This window comes from Amborella trichopoda, chromosome 1 (assembly GCF_054954075.1).
Source record: "Amborella trichopoda isolate Santa Cruz 75 chromosome 1, AtrichopodaSantaCruz75HAP2 v2.0, whole genome shotgun sequence".
Taxonomy (NCBI): domain Eukaryota; kingdom Viridiplantae; phylum Streptophyta; class Magnoliopsida; order Amborellales; family Amborellaceae; genus Amborella; species Amborella trichopoda.
In genome coordinates, this window is record NC_142336.1 from 47,896,579 (window position 1) to 47,917,839 (window position 21,261).

The 21,261-nt window shown below is 32.1% G+C and overlaps 1 protein-coding gene across 11 annotated transcripts; it reads left to right on the forward strand.

Moving 5' to 3' along the window:
* Window positions 1-12,820: 12,820 nt before the first annotated feature.
* CNX3 (cofactor of nitrate reductase and xanthine dehydrogenase 3) lies at window positions 12,821-20,771 on the forward strand. 11 transcript variants are annotated; one of them, XM_088869398.1, is made up of 5 exons: window positions 12,821-12,868; window positions 13,114-13,272; window positions 13,451-13,592; window positions 17,531-17,659; window positions 19,722-20,771. In XM_088869398.1, the coding sequence occupies exons 4-5, from the start codon at window positions 17,642-17,644 to the stop codon at window positions 20,301-20,303; spliced, it is 600 nt and encodes a 199-aa protein (XP_088725524.1). In that variant the 5' UTR covers window positions 12,821-12,868; window positions 13,114-13,272; window positions 13,451-13,592; window positions 17,531-17,641; the 3' UTR covers window positions 20,304-20,771. The 11 variants fall into 11 exon arrangements, with proteins under 11 accessions (XP_088725524.1, XP_088725501.1, XP_088725515.1 ...); XM_088869375.1 differs by having other exon boundaries at window positions 17,531-17,626; XM_088869389.1 differs by lacking the exon at window positions 17,531-17,659.
* Window positions 20,772-21,261: the final 490 nt, after the last annotated feature.

Here is a 21,261-nt window from a genome sequence, read left to right on the forward strand (position 1 = left end):
TTTTATTATAAAAAGAGTTAGTGAACAACATATTACTAAACAAAAAGAACTTTCTATTTCAAAACTTAAACATGAAATTAAAGAAGTTAAGAAAGAGGTTCATCAATTAAAAAATAGAATTAAACTCTTAGAATTCTAAAATTTATCTCATCAAAATTCGAATACAGATGAAATAGAATTCAATCATCTTGTCACAACATATAGTCCTGATCCACTGGAAGATATACCAGAAACCTCATAAGCTAAACCACTTCTGATCACAACTGCTTCTGTAAATCTGATAGATAAAATTATGATTCAAAAATGGTTTGTTCAAGTCATTATTATAGTAGCCGAAGATTATCGCTTTCAAACATCAGCTTTAATAGACTCAGGTGCTGACCTTAATTGCATCAATGAAGGATTAGTACCAACAAAATATTTTGACAAAACAACTCAAATCCTAAATACTGCAGATGGCAGTAGACTCTTTATCAATTATAAATTATCCAATGTTTCTGTTTGTAATAATCAACAATGTATCAATACACCATTTATCATGGTCAAAGAACTAAGCCAAGCGGTTATTCTTGGAGACCAATTTCTTACATTACTATATCCCTTATTAATAGATCAAACAGGATTATCTTCTAATTATCAAAATGTACCAATACATTTTGATTTTATTCATAAACCTAAATTAAAGGAAATGAATAACGTCAAAAGTCAATTACAAAATAAAGAAAAATTTCTTTGTACTTTAAAACAATAAATTAAATATAAATATGTGGAAGAACAAATACAGAACCCTTTGATTCAACAAAAGATTCAATCTATTCAACAACAAATAGAAACTTCTATCTGTAGTGAGCATCCCAATGCTTTTTGGGAAAGGAAAAAACATAGTATTAGTCTACCATATGAACCTGGATTTGATGAAAAACAAATACCTACTAAAGCTAGACCAATACAAATGAATACTACTTTATTAGATATGTATAGAAAAGAAATTACTGATCTTCAAACAAAAAAGTTAATAAGACCAAGCGCCTCATTATGGAGTTGTGCAGCTTTCTATGTCAATAAAAATGCTGAAAAGGAACGAGGAGTTCCTAAATTAGTCATTAATTATAAACCTCTAAATAGAGTGTTACAATGGATTAGATATCCTATTCCCAATAAAAAGGATTTACTAGATATAGTAGCCAATGCTTGTATCTTTTCCAAATTTGACATGAAATCAAGATATTGGCAAATACAAATTCAAGAAAAAGATAAATATAAAACAGCATTTAATGTACCTTTTGGACAATATGGATGGAATGTAATGCCATTTGGCCTAAAAAATTCTCCATCAGAATTTCAGAAAATAATGAATGATGTGTTTAACGCTTATTATCAATTCATGATAGTTTATATTGATGACGTCTTGATCTTTTCTAAATCCATAGATGAACATATTAAACATATTAATACTTTTATTCATGCAGTCTAGAAAACTGGATTAGTTGTATCTGCAAGAAAGATTACTTTATTCAAAACCAATATTAGGTTTCTAAGACACAATATCCATCATGACACTATTATTCATATAGATAGATCCATACAATTTGCTGATAAATTTCCTGATCAAATACTAGATAAAAAAGAACTTCAAATGTTCTTAAGATGCTTAAATTATGTTAGTGATTTTTATCCCAATCTTGCTATAGATGCTAAGCCTTTACATAATAGATTAAAAAGGAATCCTCCACCTTGGACGGATATTCATATTAAAGCAATTCAACTAATCAAACAAAAAGTCAAAACCCTAGTTTGCCTTTCTCTTCCTCATTCTACTGCTTTCAAAATAATTGAATGTGACGCCTCAGAATTGGGATTAGGGGGTATCCTCAAACAACGCATCGATAGTCATGAACAACTACTCAGGTATACCTCTAAAGCTTGGAATCCAACCCAACGAAACTATTCTATGGTCAAAAAAGAATTACTTGCAAATGTCCATTGCGTTACCAAATTTCAAAGTGATATTCTCAATCAACAGTTTCTTATTCGAACTGATTACAAAGCCGCTAAAGATATTCTGTAAAAAGATGTTCAAAACCTTGTTGCCAAACAAATATTTGCTCGCTGGCAGGCTATACTTTATGCCTTTGATTTTACTATTGAACACCTTTCCTGGTCTTCTAATTCTCTTCCTGATTTTTTAACCCGTGAATTTTTGCAGGGGGCAACACTGACACCAACGACGATTCACCACTATCACTAGCACTACAGCTTTTTGCAGCTAATAATAATAATACTTTGTTCAATCCACCTACTCTCATGGGCTCTCGTAGCAATTCCTCTCGCAATGAGAAACGTCATTTGACAATAATACCATTTGAAGGTGAGAACCCGCCTTTGGCAACCCTTTCACCTTCCATCTGTCTTGTTCACCAAATAACTTATCCAGACACTAATACATCCACTCCCGCCTATACTTCAGCTCAATCAAAACCAAACCAAAGGCCTAATGTTCCTCGCTCTGCATACATTGAACGAGCCTATCTTATAGATATTACAATAGATGACCACCATACTAGTATGGACCCTATCAAACTTGCTCCATTATACCTTATAAACCATTTGAATCCAACCAATGGAGTCAAAACTCGTGAGTATTATGAAGCTATTCTTATGGAATCAGGATCCATCTTTGTTGTCCATTACTACCAGCAAAATACTAGAGTAATTGCATATTAAAAAATCCAGATCAAGAAATTGCTTTCTTATGATGAGTGGGGTTGCAATCCTGCTCAAGGCAAAAAATTACATAATCCCAATTTTACATACAAATATTACAAGTATGCTGAGTACATAGAAGCATAGCATAAAATGTTTTATTACCAAAATCCAAACAATACTCATAGTTGGTATATTCAGTTTCGTTTACCCATTCTTGAACAATTCCCCAACTGGTTTAAAAATTGGTTTTTAGTTTGGGGATCAACTACTGCAATTTTACCTCCTGCTTTCCAAAAAGTGCAGGAACAATTCGTTATATTCAATAATAGTGATGATAATACAGACAATCACCTATACTTTGTGGCACTATACCAACTCCCATGGATTATGAAATGGGAATACTCAATCCTTGTCAATAATACAGCCGACCATACTTATATCCCACGTTTGAAAAAAACCATTTTAGTAAAATGGTGGGACATCTTCAATATGGATCCCACAACCATAGTTCCCAAACGCATACCTCCACAAAAACCTATATATAAACCCAGTCCAAGTGGACATAATACAGCCAATACTTCCTTTGACTTCCCCACATATTTGAGAAATATGCTACAATCAAACCCTAATGCTTCCAAAGAAACCTTGGAACAATAAATGAAGGAAATCTTTACAGAAGTAGGAAAAAAGCCGGTCTCATCAGATGAGATAGTACAATCATCACCAACTCACAACGATAGATACTTTCCCCTGGAAGAAACAGACCCTGAAGAAGAAGATGATCCAGACGAATTCAGTCAAAGACCATGACTCATTGCTGTCATTCAGTCATATCACCATAATCTCCTCCGACATACGACAAACCACGACTGTGCCAAGATACTCTCCACCAATATACGACAAACCAAGACTGTGCAAAGATGCTCTCCACCGACATAAAAAGACAAAATGACGACTATTCAAGGATACCATCACTGTAGCACCGACATAAAAGACAAAGTTGCATACTATTCACTGATGCCTTTTTGTCCACAAGTGCCGACAAAGACAAAAGGCTTTTTCACTTTTTCTTTTCCATTTTGTCTTCTTTCACCGACAGCATATTCTTTATTTCACATCTCTTTTGCTTTATGCCTTGTCATCCTTCTTTCGCGACGAAGGCACTCCTTTTCCCCTCTATATAAGAGCCTCTCATTCTTCAGAAGAGGCAGGTCACTCAGGAGCCCTTCCTCAGACGCTCTCCTCTCCTTTCTTCCTCTCTGCACTTCTCTCATCTCTGCATTTCTCTCTCCTCTGCATTTCTCTCATTTCTCTCTCTCAGAAGATACTCTTCTGCCCTCTACCTGCTCCATCTCATGCAACAACTATATTAACCTCATAGCTCACGAATACCATGTCACATAATTCACCTTAATTTTCAGGTTCTATCTTTTCCTCCTTTTCATATTCCTAGCATGTGTGATTATAATCTTCGTTCTCTCCCTTCCTATTGCCCTCAACACTGGAAACTCTTTTCCAGTTATTGCATATGCAAACAGTAAGTTTGTTTACAGTTAGTTTGATTTTCAGTTTGTAACATTTTGTATACAGTTTGTTAAAGTTTGTTTGTAACCTGTAAGTTTACAGTTTGATGTATCTGTACAAATTTTTATATAAGAATGTAATGTGTTGTTATGCAATTCAAAATAGTGTTTAGTATCAAAATAGGTAATCTCAACCACACACAGTGGTTAGTCATAGATATATCAATTATACCTTTTATTTGCATAATTCTATTCTGTCTAAACTTTTACAGAATTTTACAAGAAATACTAAAATATAACAGCTTAATATTCACATACTTAATGTAAACAATATATAATGCTTTTACTGTAGATCCCGACGCGTTATATATATATATATATATTAAAATAATTATTTTTTGGGTGCAGTTTGTATAGAGTCGAGGCTCTAAACAATCAAATTAGAGCCCACCTTCAAATAGTATCGAGAAATACAGTTTCAATACTGGAAATCTTTGACTAGCCTTAAAATATATTTTCATCTTTAATTATAAAATTTAAACCTTAAAAAATAATGTAAATCGAGCAAATCTATGAAAACTCGAATAACTTTAAAATTGACGGTAAAAAAATGCGCTACAAGAAGCACTGTTTCCAAAACTTGAAATCCATTTTATTCTCAAGTCCAAGCATCTTGATTTCAAGATAATCAATTTGAAGAATCTGAGCATCAAAACAACCTGTTCTGGTGAAAGTTTTGAGGTGGGCTCTAATTCGATTGTTTAGAGCCTAGGCTCTATATAAACTTCTCCCTTATTTTTTTGACATGTTTTTAGCACCATCTATTTCAAATCTTGGTGGGACCACAACTTTCCCTCGTCCATCTTTAAGAAGGATGATGGATGCGCTAGGAGATGCATGTGATTGCTTTGCTTCCCTACACATGCTACATTTTTCCTTATTTACAAGATTCCTCTAAATAAACAAATTTAACTTTAGAGTGATTGTTTGTGAGATTCCACTCAATCAGATGCCTATTTAAGAAATTCGTTTTAAAATTTCTAAATTGCCCTTGCCCATTGTGGAACATTAATAGGGGGATTTCAATTACTTAGTTCTCTCATGGGTGACCATGAATACGGAAAACCTGATTTTGCATATACTGGCTTTTGTGGGTCAAAGGCAGTTTGGCGCGAATATTAGGTCCAAAACCCGCATTTGCATATCCACAAAACGGCTCAAAACGTATGCTTATTCCCAAAAAAAAACAGTTAGGAATACACAAACAACTCTTTTTTTGTGTAGATGGAATGAAAAAAATCTTAGTGTTTGGGTTTTGAATGTTGTTGATGATGTTTTTGGGGGTTTTCATTAAATCGAAAAGGTGAGTAAAAATTGATTTATTTTTGTGCTTTTACCTCTGTTGGTTGGTGTTTATTGGGGCATTCCTATTGGACATTCATCTCCGGTAAATCTTGGCCATTTTTCTTAGAAATGAGAGCATTTTCTATTTTTTCTCTCGTTCCCCTTTTCTTCCTAAAACTTGTTAACGTATCCATATCAATACGAATATGCATATGTACATACACATATCTCTTGATAAGATTAGGATATGTATAAGTATGATATATATCTCTTTTTATCTCTTGATAAGATTAGGATATGTATAAGTATGATGCATATATTGATAAGATTAGGTGGTGTCTATCCATAACTGTTGATATTTATCTTTAACTATTACTGGTCGTATATTTATATAGAGTCTTGTATATTCTTGATTAATCAATATATTTATACAGAGTCTTGTATATTCTTGATTAATCAATTTAATACAGTTCTGCAATATTTTAAAATTCTAACATGGTATCCATACATTAACAAAACTATTGTGTCTTCTCCCCCTTTCAACCACTCAAAGAGATCTTCTCCCCCTTTCAACCACTCAAAGAGAAAGCACCAAGAGAGAAACACTTCATATTATGTGGTGTCTATCTATAACCGTTGGTATTTGTCTTTCACTATTACTGACTATCAACCACTCAAAGAGAAAGCACCAAGAGAGAAACACTTCATATTAGGTGGTGTCTATCTATAACCTTTGGTATTTGTCTATCACTATTACTGACTATATATTTATACATAGTCTTGTATATTATTGAGATAAAAACACTTCAACCACTCAAAGAGAAAGTACCAAGCTAGAGAGAAAAATACTTCATATCTCAGTGTTAGGTTTCATATCTCAGTGAAACACTTCATATCTCAATGTTAGGAACACTTCATATCTCAGTGTTGGGTTTCATATCTAAGTGAAACACTTCATATCTCAGTGTTAGGGTTTCAATGTTGTTGGTGGTGTTTTGGGGGTTTCATATATCAATGTTAGTCGTAGGTTGAAGAACAAAGAAATATCTTATGTTTGATCTGTACATTGTTTTAGACCTTGTGATAGACATCCAATGGTTGGGAACTTGTTTGTGAAAGTTGCTATATGGACTAATATATGCAAAATGTAATGTATAATTATATTTTATATAGATTGATGCTCACAATGAACTGAGCATACCCATCTCATGTTTTCTCCCAATGTGATATTTGTTGCCTATTTGAGTTTGGCAATTTGTTGCCTATTTGAGTTTGGCAATGAGTTTTAGGGGGATGTAGAGACTTGAGGATAATTCAACTTATAAAATATCAAAAAATATGATCGGAACTGTCTAATTTATTTGTTATATTATTGATAATTTATTGTCAAAAAATATTTGTTATTGGCGATGTATTACTAGGAAATCATCAACTTCTAGAATGAACGCCTAAAATGCATTAACCCTTGTTTTCATATTCATGGTGCCAAACAAGGTATTTTTCATACATTGGGCTCTTCCTTCAAGCAGCCAAACAATATTGTTTTCAAAATCAACTTTTGTACATGCTAGAATCTGCAAAACCAGGTATTGAAAGAAACCTAGGATTTGCGTATCCATGGACCCAAACGACCCATCAACTTACACAAGCTAAACGATGAGAGCAGGTGAAGAACTCAGGAAATGATGTTTTTCATATTATAACCTCCTTTGGGTTTCTTGAATGAGGGGTGTTTATATCATGTAGCTTAGGCCAAGGCCGTCAAACGAATATAATGCTAAATTTTTTAATATGATCTGCTTCATTATTTTTTTATGTAGTTTGATCATTGGGTTATGTTTTCCCTAAAATGATTCCAAATTGCCAACGTTTCTAGAAGGAAAGCGTTTATACAAGGTTGCAAAATTGAAGTATAGAATAAAGGTGCACCTTAAAAATTCATGAGAAAAGGTCATTTTGATGTTAAAAAACCTCCTGATTGATCATCTTAACATCAAAATGTATGGATATGAACAAAAATAAAAAGAAAAAAAAGATTTTAAGTATTAAAAATAGTCTACCTTGCAACAAATCATCTAGACCACTCATTTTCAATATTTTAATGTGTGTAAAAATCTACTTGATTTGAACTGAGCCTAAAATTTTATAGTTAGAGATAAAAATAGATTTTAAAGTCATCCTAAGAATTTTTTACACTAAAATTACATCTTACGATAAAATTTAAATATACAACTATTGATTGAGTTTATAGTTTTGGGAAAGTTTTTCTGAGGTTTGTGATTAACCCTCAAGGTATAGGAGTTCACAACTGATTAATAGAAGTACTGTTGACTCCCTTGTAACAAATACTAGTAATATGCACGTGCATTGCACGTGATATTTAATATTAATCACTTAAACATATTTATCATTGAAAAATATTTTCAATAAAATATTTATAAGGTTAATATTATCTTTTTTTTTTCCTTTCACGCAGCAAGGTTTTGTGCTTTCTTTTTTTAATTTTTTCAATTTCTTTTCGGGGACAAAAATTAGTTAAAATTATAATATAATTATAAAATTAGAACAAAAAATAAATGATTTTTTCCAGTATCTAATTTTTATAATTGTTATAGAAATATATGAGTACAAAAATCGTATTTAAACTTGAGGGAATCAAGGAAAAATTATAAATATAATATTCTAATAAGAATAAATTACTCTCACTTAAATTTAATTTATTATTTACTATAACTATGATTACATTAGATTAGTTTACAATTTATTTATTACAAAATAATAATTATAAATATAATATATATCATATTTATTATCCAATCATGAAGATAAAAGATGAGATAGAGTATGCATGGAAAAATAATAAATTTTTAAATAATAAAAGTGTTAAAATAATATAATTTGTAATTACAATTATAAAATCTGATTATAAATGTAACATTCTTAAAAAATAAATTATTCGTACAAATACCTACTTTTTACAATTATTATAGAACCTTTCATGTAGCAAGGTTTTTTGTTTTCTTTATTATTATTCTTATTTTTTGAATTACTTTTTGGTGACAAAAATTAGGTATAATTATAAGATTCGGATAAAAAATAAATTATTTTTAACAGTATCTGATTTTTATAATTCTTATAGAAATATATGTGTATATGTGTATAGAAATCGTACTTAGACTTGAGGGAATCAAGGAAAAGTTATAAATGTAATATTCTAATAAGAATAAATTATTCTACTTAAATTTAATTTATTATTTATTATCATTATAATTACATTATATTATTTTACAATTTATTTATTACAAAACAATAATTGTAAATTATATATATATATATATATATATATATATATATATATATATATATATATATATATATATATATATATATATTATATTTATTATCCAATTATGAAGATAAAGAGGAGAGCGAGAGTATGCATGAAAAATTAATAAATTAAAATTTTAAAATAATTCAATTTGTAATTACAATTATAGAATCTAATTATAATGGTATCATTCAAATAAAAATAAATCATTTTTACTGATACTTACTTTTTACAATTATTATAGAAATACAATACAAAAAACTCATCCAAAACACAGTAATGCATTGATTTCTTAAATTCAATTCCTACACGGTTAGAACATTAAATCACTGGAGCCAGAGAAAGAGCAACTCTCTCTCTCTAAGAAAAGGCCATCATCATTCAGGAATCAAGACTCAAGGTTCTTAACACCTTGATACAATCTGGTAATATAACCACCATCCGTATCACACAATCACATAAAGAAGAAAACGCATTGTCCACAGTAACATGCAAACCGATCAAGAAGAACAACAACAATAAAAGAACAAGGAAAGTCCAAAGTAGCTGCCTACATTTGAGATTTAGTTAATATACTATTTAAGACAAAATTCTAGGGCATTAAATAAAACCAGGAAGCTCACAAAGACAAAGGAATAGAAAACATTAAGGAACACAACCAAAATCTTAAATACCAGCAAGTTATAGAGGACTCTAACATAAAAAATTATTGGGTGAGCAAAAAGATTTAACATTAAGAATAATTGAAAATTTATACAATAGAAGCTGCATTAGCTTTGGATGGGTGGGTCGTAATCAAATTAATGGTTTCACAGTTGGAACTTTAAATCATAGGAGCTGAGATAGTAACAAAAAAGCTTCTTTACCTACAATGAAATAGAGAATGAGAAATCAGTAGAGAGGGAGATAAATTGAGAAAAACAGTAGAGATAAAATATAGAAATTTAAAACGATGATATAAATAAGAGAAAAAAAGTACCTGTGATATTTAAGAGGGAGAGATGGCGAGACATTTTAGGAGGGGGAGATACTTTAGAAAAGAGGGAGAGAGAAATAGAGAGACTCTATTGGAAAGTGAACGAAAGGATATTGACTCGGTCCTTATATGATCCTTTCCAGTTGTGAAATCTGATTCACTCCTATGATAGAGAGAGATACCAGAGTCGATTTTAGGAAAGTGAGAGTGAGAGAAATAGAAAAACAATGGAGTGGGAGAGAATTTTAGAAAAGATGGAAAGAGATTTTAGTAAGGAAAAAGTTTATAGAGAGTTGGGGCTCTAAACAATCAAATTTGAGCCTACATCAAAAATTTCACTAGAAGAGGTTGTTTTGATGCCCAAATATTTTCAAAGCGGTCATCTCGACATCGATATTCATGGACATGAGAAAAAAATGGATTTCAAGTTTCGGAAATAGTGTATTTTTGTAACACATCTTTGGATAGTCAATTTTCAAGATTTTCAAGTTTTCATAGATCTCTTGATCTATACTATTTTAAAAGCCTTGAACTTTATAAATAATTATAAAAATCACTAAGATTTCCAATATTAATACCATATTTCTTGATACTATTTGAAGGTAGGCTCTAATTTGATTGTTTAGAGCCTAGGCTCTATACAAACCGCACCCTTTTAGTAAAGAGGGAGAGAGAAATATTGGGTGAGAGTGAGAATGGGAGAGATGAGATTATAAGAAAGAATATCTAATATATGAAATAGAATAGAAGAAAGAAAATCCCATATAAATAGGAAGAGGAAAATCATGCTTATCTTTATAAAAAATGCTCGATTTGAAATAGAGAGAGAGTTAGAGAGAGTAAGAGTATGGATAGGAGATTATAGGAAAGAATATATAAATATAAAATTAGAAATCATGCTTATTTTTTGATAGAGAGAGGGAAAAAAAGATGCGTGGAGAGAGAGTGTGTTATAGATAAAGGGGTAGATGTGTTACTTTGAGAGAGGGTATAAAGAAAGGGATAGATGTGTTACTTTGAGAGAGGGTAATTTTGAAAAAGAAAAAGGACATTTGACAAAAGAATAAGTGGGGTAGCCCTCTCACTTAATATATAATACATAGATAAATAGTTTTACAATATAGATCTCTTCATCATAATCATTACCGTAATATATAATACATAGATAAATAGTTTTACAATATAGATCTCTTCATCATAATCATTACCGCCTTGTCCAAACTATTTGGGGTTGACTATACAGATCAACTTTTCCACCATTCTGCTCTATCTATTGTCGTGCCCTTATTCAGACCATAAATCATTATATGTATGGATATGAAAAAAAAAATATTTAGAGTTTTAAAAATGGTCCATCTTGCAACAAATTATGTAGACCATCTATTTTTCAAGATTTTCATGTGTTTATAGATTTACTTGATTTGAACTATTTTTGGAGTTTAAAATTTTATAATTACAGATAAAAATAGATTTTAAAGTCATCTTAAGAATTTTGGCACCAAAATTACATCTTATGATAAAATTTAGAGGTGCGGTGGTTGATTGAGTTTATAATTCCAAAAATGTTTTTTTGAGGTTTGCGATCAAGGTATTGGACTTCACATCTAATTACTAAAAGTGTTGGCGACTCCCTTCTAACAAATATGAATAGCTTTATAAATATCGATCTCATCATCATCATTATTCAAGCCTTATTCGAATTATTTGGAGTCGACTATGTGAATCATTTTCCACCATTTTACTCTATCTATTGTTGTGCACTCATGCAAACTATAAATTACTATGTGTATTCTCATTACTATTGTCCATGTCTTTGGGGCTTCCCCCTTGCCTTTTTAGAGCCTTCCAATTGAACCAAATCATTCATCCTAACCAGTATTGTTCTAAGTTGATATTGCACATAACCAAACCACTTAATATCCTTACATCAGTTACACCTATTTTATAGATGTATTATTTCTTGTATGCCTGATATTTTGTTCATAAAAGCACGATTGCTCTTCCAGATGTGATATATAATTTCCCTTTCAGTTTAATTGGTATGCAACTATCAGATGAGACTCCAGAAATACATCTCTACCTCTTCTGCCAACTCCAATTCTATGAGCAATATCTTCCTCAATCTCCCCTTTCACATAAATTATCGACCTAGTATAATCTCGTCTAGGTATTTTTCAGCCATTAATATTAAATAATTATTTGTTTCTACTCTTATTATTAGTAAACTTAGCATTCGATATATTACAAACTCTTAATTTATCAGTATCCAATAATAATAATTAAAGTGATTATCAACTTAATTCTATGAGCAATATCTTCCTAATCTCTCCCTTCACATAGACCATCAACCCAATGTAATCTCTTATAGGATTGTTTTAGTCACTAATATTAAATAAGTCTCTGTTTCTACTCCTATTATTACTACACTGGCATTCGATATATTACAGAATGGAGCCGAGCAAAAGTAAAAAAGTGTGGTTTGTATAGAGCCGAGGCTCTGAACAATCAAAATAAAGCACACATTCAAATAGTGTCAAGAACTGTGATTTCAGGAAATCTTTGCGATAGTCTTAAAATATATTTTCATCTTCAATTATAAAATGTAAAGTTTAAAAAATAGTGCAGAGCATATCTATAAAAACTTGAAAATCTTGAAAATTGACAGTTGAAAAATGCGTTACAAGATGCATTATTCCAAAACTTGAAATCTATTTTTTTCTCATGTTTATGCTTCTTGATGTCGAGATGATCAATTTAAAGATATTTGGACATAAAAAACAACCTCTTCTAATGAAAATTTTGAAGGGGGCTCTAATTTGATGGTTTAGATCGTCAGCCGTAAAGTAACGTGGGCTGTCTAGATATGAGGATAGTTTAGATATATCATAATAAGATGCGGACATGTTTGTCATTAGTCAAACTACATAAGACCCAAACGACTCTTCGGAGAGGTTCAGAGGAAGGAGGTGGAGTCAGATTCACCGCAATCAGGTTACTCTCTTTCTATCTGTCTCTCAATCTCTCTCATTTATCTGTTATTCTTGTTATTATTCAATAACCTATGAGTCCGTTACTTTTTCCATTTTATTTTTCCTTTGATCTTTTATCAAATTTGTGGAGAACGAAATGAAAAGAATGCAAAAATATCACATAACCCAAATCAACATAGAATTACCTGACGTAATTCCTTACCTCATCCATAATTTTTTTCCTTTTGAAACGATTCGAAAACTCAGGTTTATAGCGCAAAGTCGGCCAATTACTCCGGAATCTCGAAAAGGTCATCCGAGGTTATAATTCTGAAATTTGGGATTTTTGAGCGATCCTGCATTTGGGATTCCACTTGATATCAGCCACAAGCTTTTAGAGCTCGAAACGAAATCTCGGCTGAAACTGTAGGTTCCCTATGCTCTGCAATCGATTTCACGGTTTGGAACATATGTACAAACCCTAGTATGATGGACGGTCCATATCAAAAGTGTGTCCCGGTGTCGACATCTGGACCGTCTAATATTGAGTTCTTTTATTTGTTCCATTTCCTTTGAATGTACATATGATTTGTTTTTTTTTCAGGTCGCAGGTAATCCTAGAATTGTTGGCGTTCATGTTTAGGAGGGAAATTACCAGTAATGCCCTCCGTTTTGTTCGATATTCAAAGAAATGCTTCACCTGCAAGAATAGTGGCATGGACCATGCTGTCAAGGAGCTCAACATGGTAACCCTAAACTACTTAAAAGACCAAAGAAATATTTCATTTTTTCATGATCAAATTATGGGTGAGGTTTATATAAGGCGTCCACCTTAAACAATGGTGCACCTTCAAATTCTTTTGAAAGATGTAGTTTTGGTGTTGAAAATCTTACAATGAGATGAGAATCTATTTCCAACCCTCACATCATATTCGGAGCTTTTTTCGGTTCGAATTTTAAAATTTAAAGTTTTAGAAATGGTATTGATCAAGCATATTTATAAACACTTGAAAATCATGAAAATAAACGGTACAGATAATATGCTATGTGGTTTGGCAAAATATCAAGATTTACGCAATTGCCTATGTCTAAGAGACAACATGCATCTCTTCCACTAATTAGAAAAACAACATTCAAGCATGGAGAATATAAGGATTTACAAGCTCCCTCTCACAAGCCATAAAACATAACCCCACTTCTATATTTTGATAAGTTAAATTTTCTCTAGGTACAAATGCCTTTTTTTATAAAGAAGAAAAACCTAGAGATAGAAGATCTGCATGAGGCCTCTTCCTTATAGCTTTTCTAATTCTCATAGGTTTCTCAAATTATAGGAATTAGCTTCTCATAAAATAGGAACTCCTAGATAAAAGGATCTCCTCAATAAAATTAGGAAAAGTATGTCTGTACGGGAGGAAACATGGACCTCACACCCTTACTTGAAGACATGGTTCCATTCTTACTAGTCTGCTTCAAGAACATGTTGCATATCGGTTACTAATCATCAAGGAACCACAGAACCTCGGGAAGCTTTGAACAATATAAAACTGTGCACCAAGTGAATTTCCTCTTCTAAATATGTTTAGTCAACATATTTGCGAGATTGTCATCAATATGAATTTTCTGCAATAATATACTCTCATCTTCTACCATATTATGTAAAAAATGATATTGAACATTGATATGCTTGGTTCTATCATGGAATGTTGGATTCATTGCTAAAAGCAAAGCACTCTAGTTATCAAAATGAAGCAACATACCTTTTCGCACAATTCGAAACTTACCAAGTAACTTGTTTAGCCAATGCTTCTTTAGATACATAGGTATACTCAACTTCTATAGGAGACAAAGCCACCACAGTATGTAACCTTGATAACCAACTGCACCACCTCCCAAAGAGAAAATATATTTGGTAGTAGGCATTCTTTTATCCAAGTCACTTGCAAAATCTGCATCATCATAATTGGGAATTATCAAATCCATCTTATTGTGACAAATACCAGCATTACAAGTTCCTTTTAAATAATGAAGGATCTGCTTCACGATGGTCTAGTATTTTCCATTTATATGTTCACAACTCCCATTGCTTGTGCTATGTCAGGTCTGGTGCTAACCATAACAAATATGAGACTTCTTATTGTTAATGAGTACAATACTCGAGACATCTATGTGTTCTATGCTTCAGTGTGAGGATGTTGTTTTGTAAACAACTTCATATACTAAAAAATGGGATACTAACTTGTTTGACATTCTACATATTGAAGCGTTGCAGAACTATCTCCACATAACTCTTCTTGGTTTATCAGTTTTTTTTTGTTTTTCTTTTATCGAAGTACGTTTATGTCATGACTCCCAAATCTTTCATCTTGAATTCTTTAGCCAATTGAGATTTAAATGTTGCAATTTTTTTTATTTGGTCCTGCAATAATTCTGTCATCAATATTCAATAAGAACATAATAAAGCATATATCACCATAGCCACGCAAAATAGGCACAATGGTCAGCTTCACATCTATGAAAATTCAAGCTCAACATGAAAGAATCAAATTGGTTGTACTAACATCTCGGTGCCTACTTCAACCTGTACAATGATTTCTTGAATTTATAAACCAAATTCTCTTTACTTTAATAAAACCATAAAGTTAGGGCATAAAAAATTCTTCTTTTAAATCACCATCCAAGAAAGCAGTTTTCACATTTAATTGTTCCAACTTTAAATCAAGAATAGTGACTATAATCAAAGCAACTTTAATACTGGTCATACACAAATAAAAGAGACCTGATTCTTGAGCATTACGTTTTACAACCAAATGAGCTCTATATCTTGCAACAACATCATTGAAACTTTTATTCTTCTTGAAGACCCATTTGCAACCAATTGCTTTTTGCCCATCTCGTGATTCGACAATGTCTCGTATTTTAATTTTTCATAGGGCCTCCATCTTGTCTTCTATGGTTGCTCTCTATTAACTTACTTCATCGACCTTACATGCCTCACAATAAGAGATTGGTTCATCCTTCTATGTTGGGCAAACATAGGTTAAGCATAGTCTTTAAGCCTCAAAGGAGTTTTTTTAGGTCCTACAAATCTTCTCAATTCAACTCCATGTTGTTCAAGCTCTTGGACAATTTTAAGGTCTTGGTTCTGATCACTATCTCGCTGGTTCTCATGGGTATATTCCACTCAATAGATTTTTCATCTACCTTTTCTTTCTTTTGCTTCCTAGAATTTTATTGAAAAGAATATGTTGGCTAACAATAATCTAGTTGTTGGTAGGATCCCACTATCTGAATATCTTTGTACTATCTAATATTTAAGAAAACCATATATATTTGATTTTGAATCCAACTTATTTTTTGTCTTCTTTGAAATCAAACACAAAAACATAAAGGAAAGAATAATGAACTTGTTTACCTATCCAAACTTCTTGTAGTGTCTTTTAGTTAATAGCAATACTAGGATACTTGTTAATTTTGGATATAAGTTATACGAATTCATTTTATCCAAAAACATTGCTCTAACCCGACAATACTCAACATACACCTGACACGCGCCATAATAATAAGATTCATCCTCTCATCAACACTATGCTGCTGAAGTGTCCATGAGCTATCAACTGCCTAGCAATTCCTTACTACAAACTTGTTAAATTCATCGTAACAAAATTCACTTTTATTATCATTTCTTTTAACACTTGATACTCTTGCCTTTCTAATTTCTACCCTGACCTTGATTTTTTTGAAACACCTAAAAGCATTTGATTTATTTTTCAACATATAAATCCGTACTTTTTTGGAAAAATCATCAATAAAAATAACAAAATATGCAACATCCATCATAGAGACAAAAGGTGACTATCATGTGTCCGAAAGAAGCAATTCCAAAAAGTCCTTATTCTAGCGGAATCTATTCTGTTTTTCAAACAAGCATTATTCACAAAAATCTAAATTAGGAGATTTTAAAGCAAATATGAGGTTGTTATTAAGAAGTACCATGTGTCCATGCTTACTCATGTGTTCCAAACTTACATGTCATGACAAAGTCTACCAATGCGTTATCAGCCTCTCCCAACACTGTTTCTCCAACAAGTCTATATAAATTACCCATTAACTCTCCCTTAGCAACCACTAGTGCTCCTTTCGAAATGCTCAGACATCTATTACCATTTGCAAACTTGAAATTTTACTTATCAAGTTTTTCCAAGAATAAGAGTCCTTTTGAGACTTGGAATGTCTGACGCTTTGAATTTTGCGTGTTACTTCATTGATCATCTTGATTTTTATATCTTCGACTCCTACTATTTTACACAAGTCATTATTTCTCATAAAAAAAATACTTCTATCGCATAGTTGATATTTGTCTAAAGAATTCCTATGTGGAGTCGTGTCAAGGATGCACCTAAATCAAGCAATCAATATTACAAAACTTCGTCTCCCTATCCATAAACAAAAGTTCTCCATCTTCAAAAAACTCAATTTTTTCTACTAAATTTTCTTAATACGCACTTGAACTAGGTTTCTCATTAGAATCTCATTTACTTTTTATAGCTTACATATTTCTTGACATGGCTAAATTTCCCCATCCTCAATACTTCACTTTCTTACATTCTCTCAACTTGAAGTTTGACTGATCCTTATTTAGTTCTTTCCATTAATATATCCCATGCTACAAATATATTCTCAGAGGATGCTGCAAATATACTCTCGGAGGATTCAAGACCAAGCTTTCGCCCCTTATATAAACTTTCTCAGAGGATTCATGACCAAGCTTTCGCCCCTTGTATAAACTTTTTCCATGATGAGACATATTCAGGTTTTAATAATGCGTGGCACTAACTTTTCTTTGGGGGCCTTTATTAACGTGCATTAAATTTTCTAGAAGTAACATAACCCTATGCTATAGTTTAAAAGAAATTTTGGGTGTAGTAGTTTTCAGCAATTAGTTGAAGAAGTACTTCGATCGAATTTAGCACAAATTTGTTCGTGTTATATTGCAAACGAATTTTGAGTAGAAATAGTTTTTGTACTACATATCATGGCTATAATTTTTTTGGGAAATTATACAAAGAGATCATTTATTTTTTGTTTAAGGAAGTTACAATCATTCTTGTCCCTTGGATGTCAAATTGGGTGATTGAAGTATCACTAAAAAGACTTAAAGTTCAAAAAAAATATTTTTTGGATTTCGTGACTACCCCAAACCACAAATTTTGACATCTAATGAATATGAGTGATTGTGACTTACTTGTAATAAAAATAAGTGGTCTCATTGTATACGATCCCAATTCTTTTACTGATAAAGAGTAGTTCCTACGAGTACTAGTTAGAAGTGCATTAGATTGATGCTGGCATGAAATGAATGATAGAATGAAACTCTAAACAATAGAGATTTGTAATAAAAAGCCAGGTATTTTAAGTTCAACTCCCAGATAAACGAGAAAGGTTTTTATGCTTCTCTACCACATAAAAAAATATATACTTCTCCTTCATCCAGCTGTCCAATTTTGATCAATTGAACCACTAACCACTTAATCTAGATTCAATGTTTCAGAGTATTTTATTTTTAATTTTTTTTCTATTGACTATATGAATATGAAATTTGATATATGCATCACCTCAATGGGGTGCACCGAAATAAAATATTAAAAAATATTTATTGGATTTCGTGGAAATTATACAAAGAGATCATTTATTTTTTGTTTAAGGAAGTTACAATCATTCTTGTCCCTTGGATGTCAAATTGGGTGATTGTAAGTATCACTAAAAAGACTTAAAGTTCAAAAAAAATATTTTTTGGATTTCGTGACTACCCCAAACCACAAATTTTGACATCTAATGAATATGAGTGATTGTGACTTACTTGTAATAAAAATAAGTGGTCTCATTGTATACGATCCCAATTCTTTTACTGATAAAGAGTAGTTCCTACGAGTACTAGTTAGAAGTGCATTAGATTGATGCTGGCATGAAATGAATGATAGAATGAAACTCTAAACAATAGAGATTTGTAATAAAAAGCCAGGTATTTTAAGTTCAACTCCCAGATAAACGAGAAAGGTTTTTATGCTTCTCTACCACATAAAAAAATATATACTTCTCCTTCATCCAGCTGTCCAATTTTGATCAATTGAACCACTAACCACTTAATCTAGATTCAATGTTTCAGAGTATTTTATTTTTAATTTTTTTTCTATTGACTATATGAATATGAAATTTGATATATGCATCACCTCAATGGGGTGCACCGAAATAAAATATTAAAAAATATTTTTGATAAAATACAATGACCAAAATACCCCTAATACTTTTAGGGTCATTTTAGTCATTTTATTTTATTGCAATATTTTGTTAATATTTTTTATAGGTGCGAGTTCAAGCGATGATTGGACACCCAAATTTTAGTTTCAAAATGTTTTGTATAAAAAAGTTAAAAATAAAATAGTATAGAAGGTGACATTGTGATTAGGGCCATTTAAGCCGTCTATTTAAAATAGATGGTTGGAAAGGGGGAAGTATAGAAATTATATGTCATAGGGGAAGCATAGAAAACTTGCTACCAAAAGAGTTAATGAAGTTCCCTACATGCCTAGTAAATGAAGAAGGTTCCAAAGGATCACTGATCTTTATTCTAAACTTTTCTTTTTTAGGTCACAAATTCGCATCAAATCCATACTAAGAAAGTCTATGACATGGAAATAATGCGTGTCTGAATTTTTCAATTAGATTTCAATTACATTTGGAAGTCACAAATTGTGTTCTTGTCCCATTGCACACTTCAAGCCTTACCATGTATTAGTATAGAAATAGAATGATTTTTTCTCTCTTGAAAATTGTCAAATAAAGGACATTGCTGAAAATTGCATCTAGTTTTTCAGGAAATGGAATCAGTATTTGGCAAACCCCCATGTTCCACAAGCCTTGATGCCATGAACCACACAACCTTAACTGAAGAACCGAAGGCGGAAATGACAGAGACCCAACCTGGTCTAACCCATGTTGACAGCAAAGGGAGAGCACAAATGGTTGACATCTCCAAAAAAAATCCAGATAGCCGCAGGGTTGCTACGGCTTATTGCAAAGTTTCTCTTGGCCGAGAAGCCTTCAGTTTGGTGGCCTCAAACCAATTATCAAAGGGAGATGTTCTCAGTGTTGCCAAAATTGCAGGCATTTGTGGCGCTAAGCAGACTAGTAGCTTGATACCTTTGTGCCATAACATAACCTTAGAGAGTGTTCAGGTTGATTTGAGGCTGAATGAGGAGGATTGGACAGTCGAGATTGAAGGAGAAGCAGCCACTACCGGGAAAACGGGGGTGGAGATGGAGGCGATGACAGCGGTGGCTATCGCGGGTCTCACAGTATACGATATGTGTAAGGGGGTGTCGAAGGGTATAAGGATCGAGGGCATCGAGCTACGACACAAGAGTGGGGGCAAAAGTGGAAATTGGTCTCGAGAATAATACTTTTGCCTTTGTTTTTTTTAGCAGTGGATGATCTTGGAGGGTGGATTTGGTGCAGAGATGGTAGAATCTTGTGAGGCAGAACAGTCTCAGATGCATTCAAATGCAGTGCAATGCAAACTGATAGCAAGTAGAAAGGCTGACGTACATAGGAGAAGAGGGTGTTTTAAGCATGGCAATTACAGTACCTGTTCATATCTTGCATGGATGTAAACAGGTCCTTGGACTGTACAATGTCATTGTCAGATGACCATAAAAAACTTTCATGGATTTTGAGCCAAAGAAAACAGCACCAGCAGTCTGTTATCCACTTTCAACGGTCAATGGATTTTTATATCCACGATGTAAATGTGTTATCATATACTTTCCCTTAATCGCTTATTACTTCAGTACTACATGTAAAGTGACGAGAGCAGAGGAGAATATTTTGCCCAACTTCAGAGATAAAGAACTTTCATACCTTCAGAATATCCAAGACCAATGCAAAATGAAAATGATTGGGCACAAATCACATATTTTATCAAAATTTGATATATTTTTCATACGGGCTGGACCACATTTCTACAATATGTGATCCAGAGGTATAAAGCATCCATCTTAAAGATGGACGCAAATAAGTGGGCCATCTAGAAACAATTATAACTAACGGTCCAAATGTTTTCTTAATATTAATATTATTTATAGTTTTCAATATATATATATATATATATATATATATATATATATATTATATATTCTTCAAAAATTATGATCAAGTTATATTTAAAAAATATAATTATTGTCAAGCCCACATTTCAGGCTGATTGCATGGAAACCGTGTCCTTGATATATTGCTTGGCAATTAAAAAAGGGAAAGTATATAATGAGACCATTTACCTTTGGTACAAAGTGGTCACATTAATCTTGACCATTGGATGTGCAATTGGGTGGCTGCAATTATTCCACTGACCAAACTCAA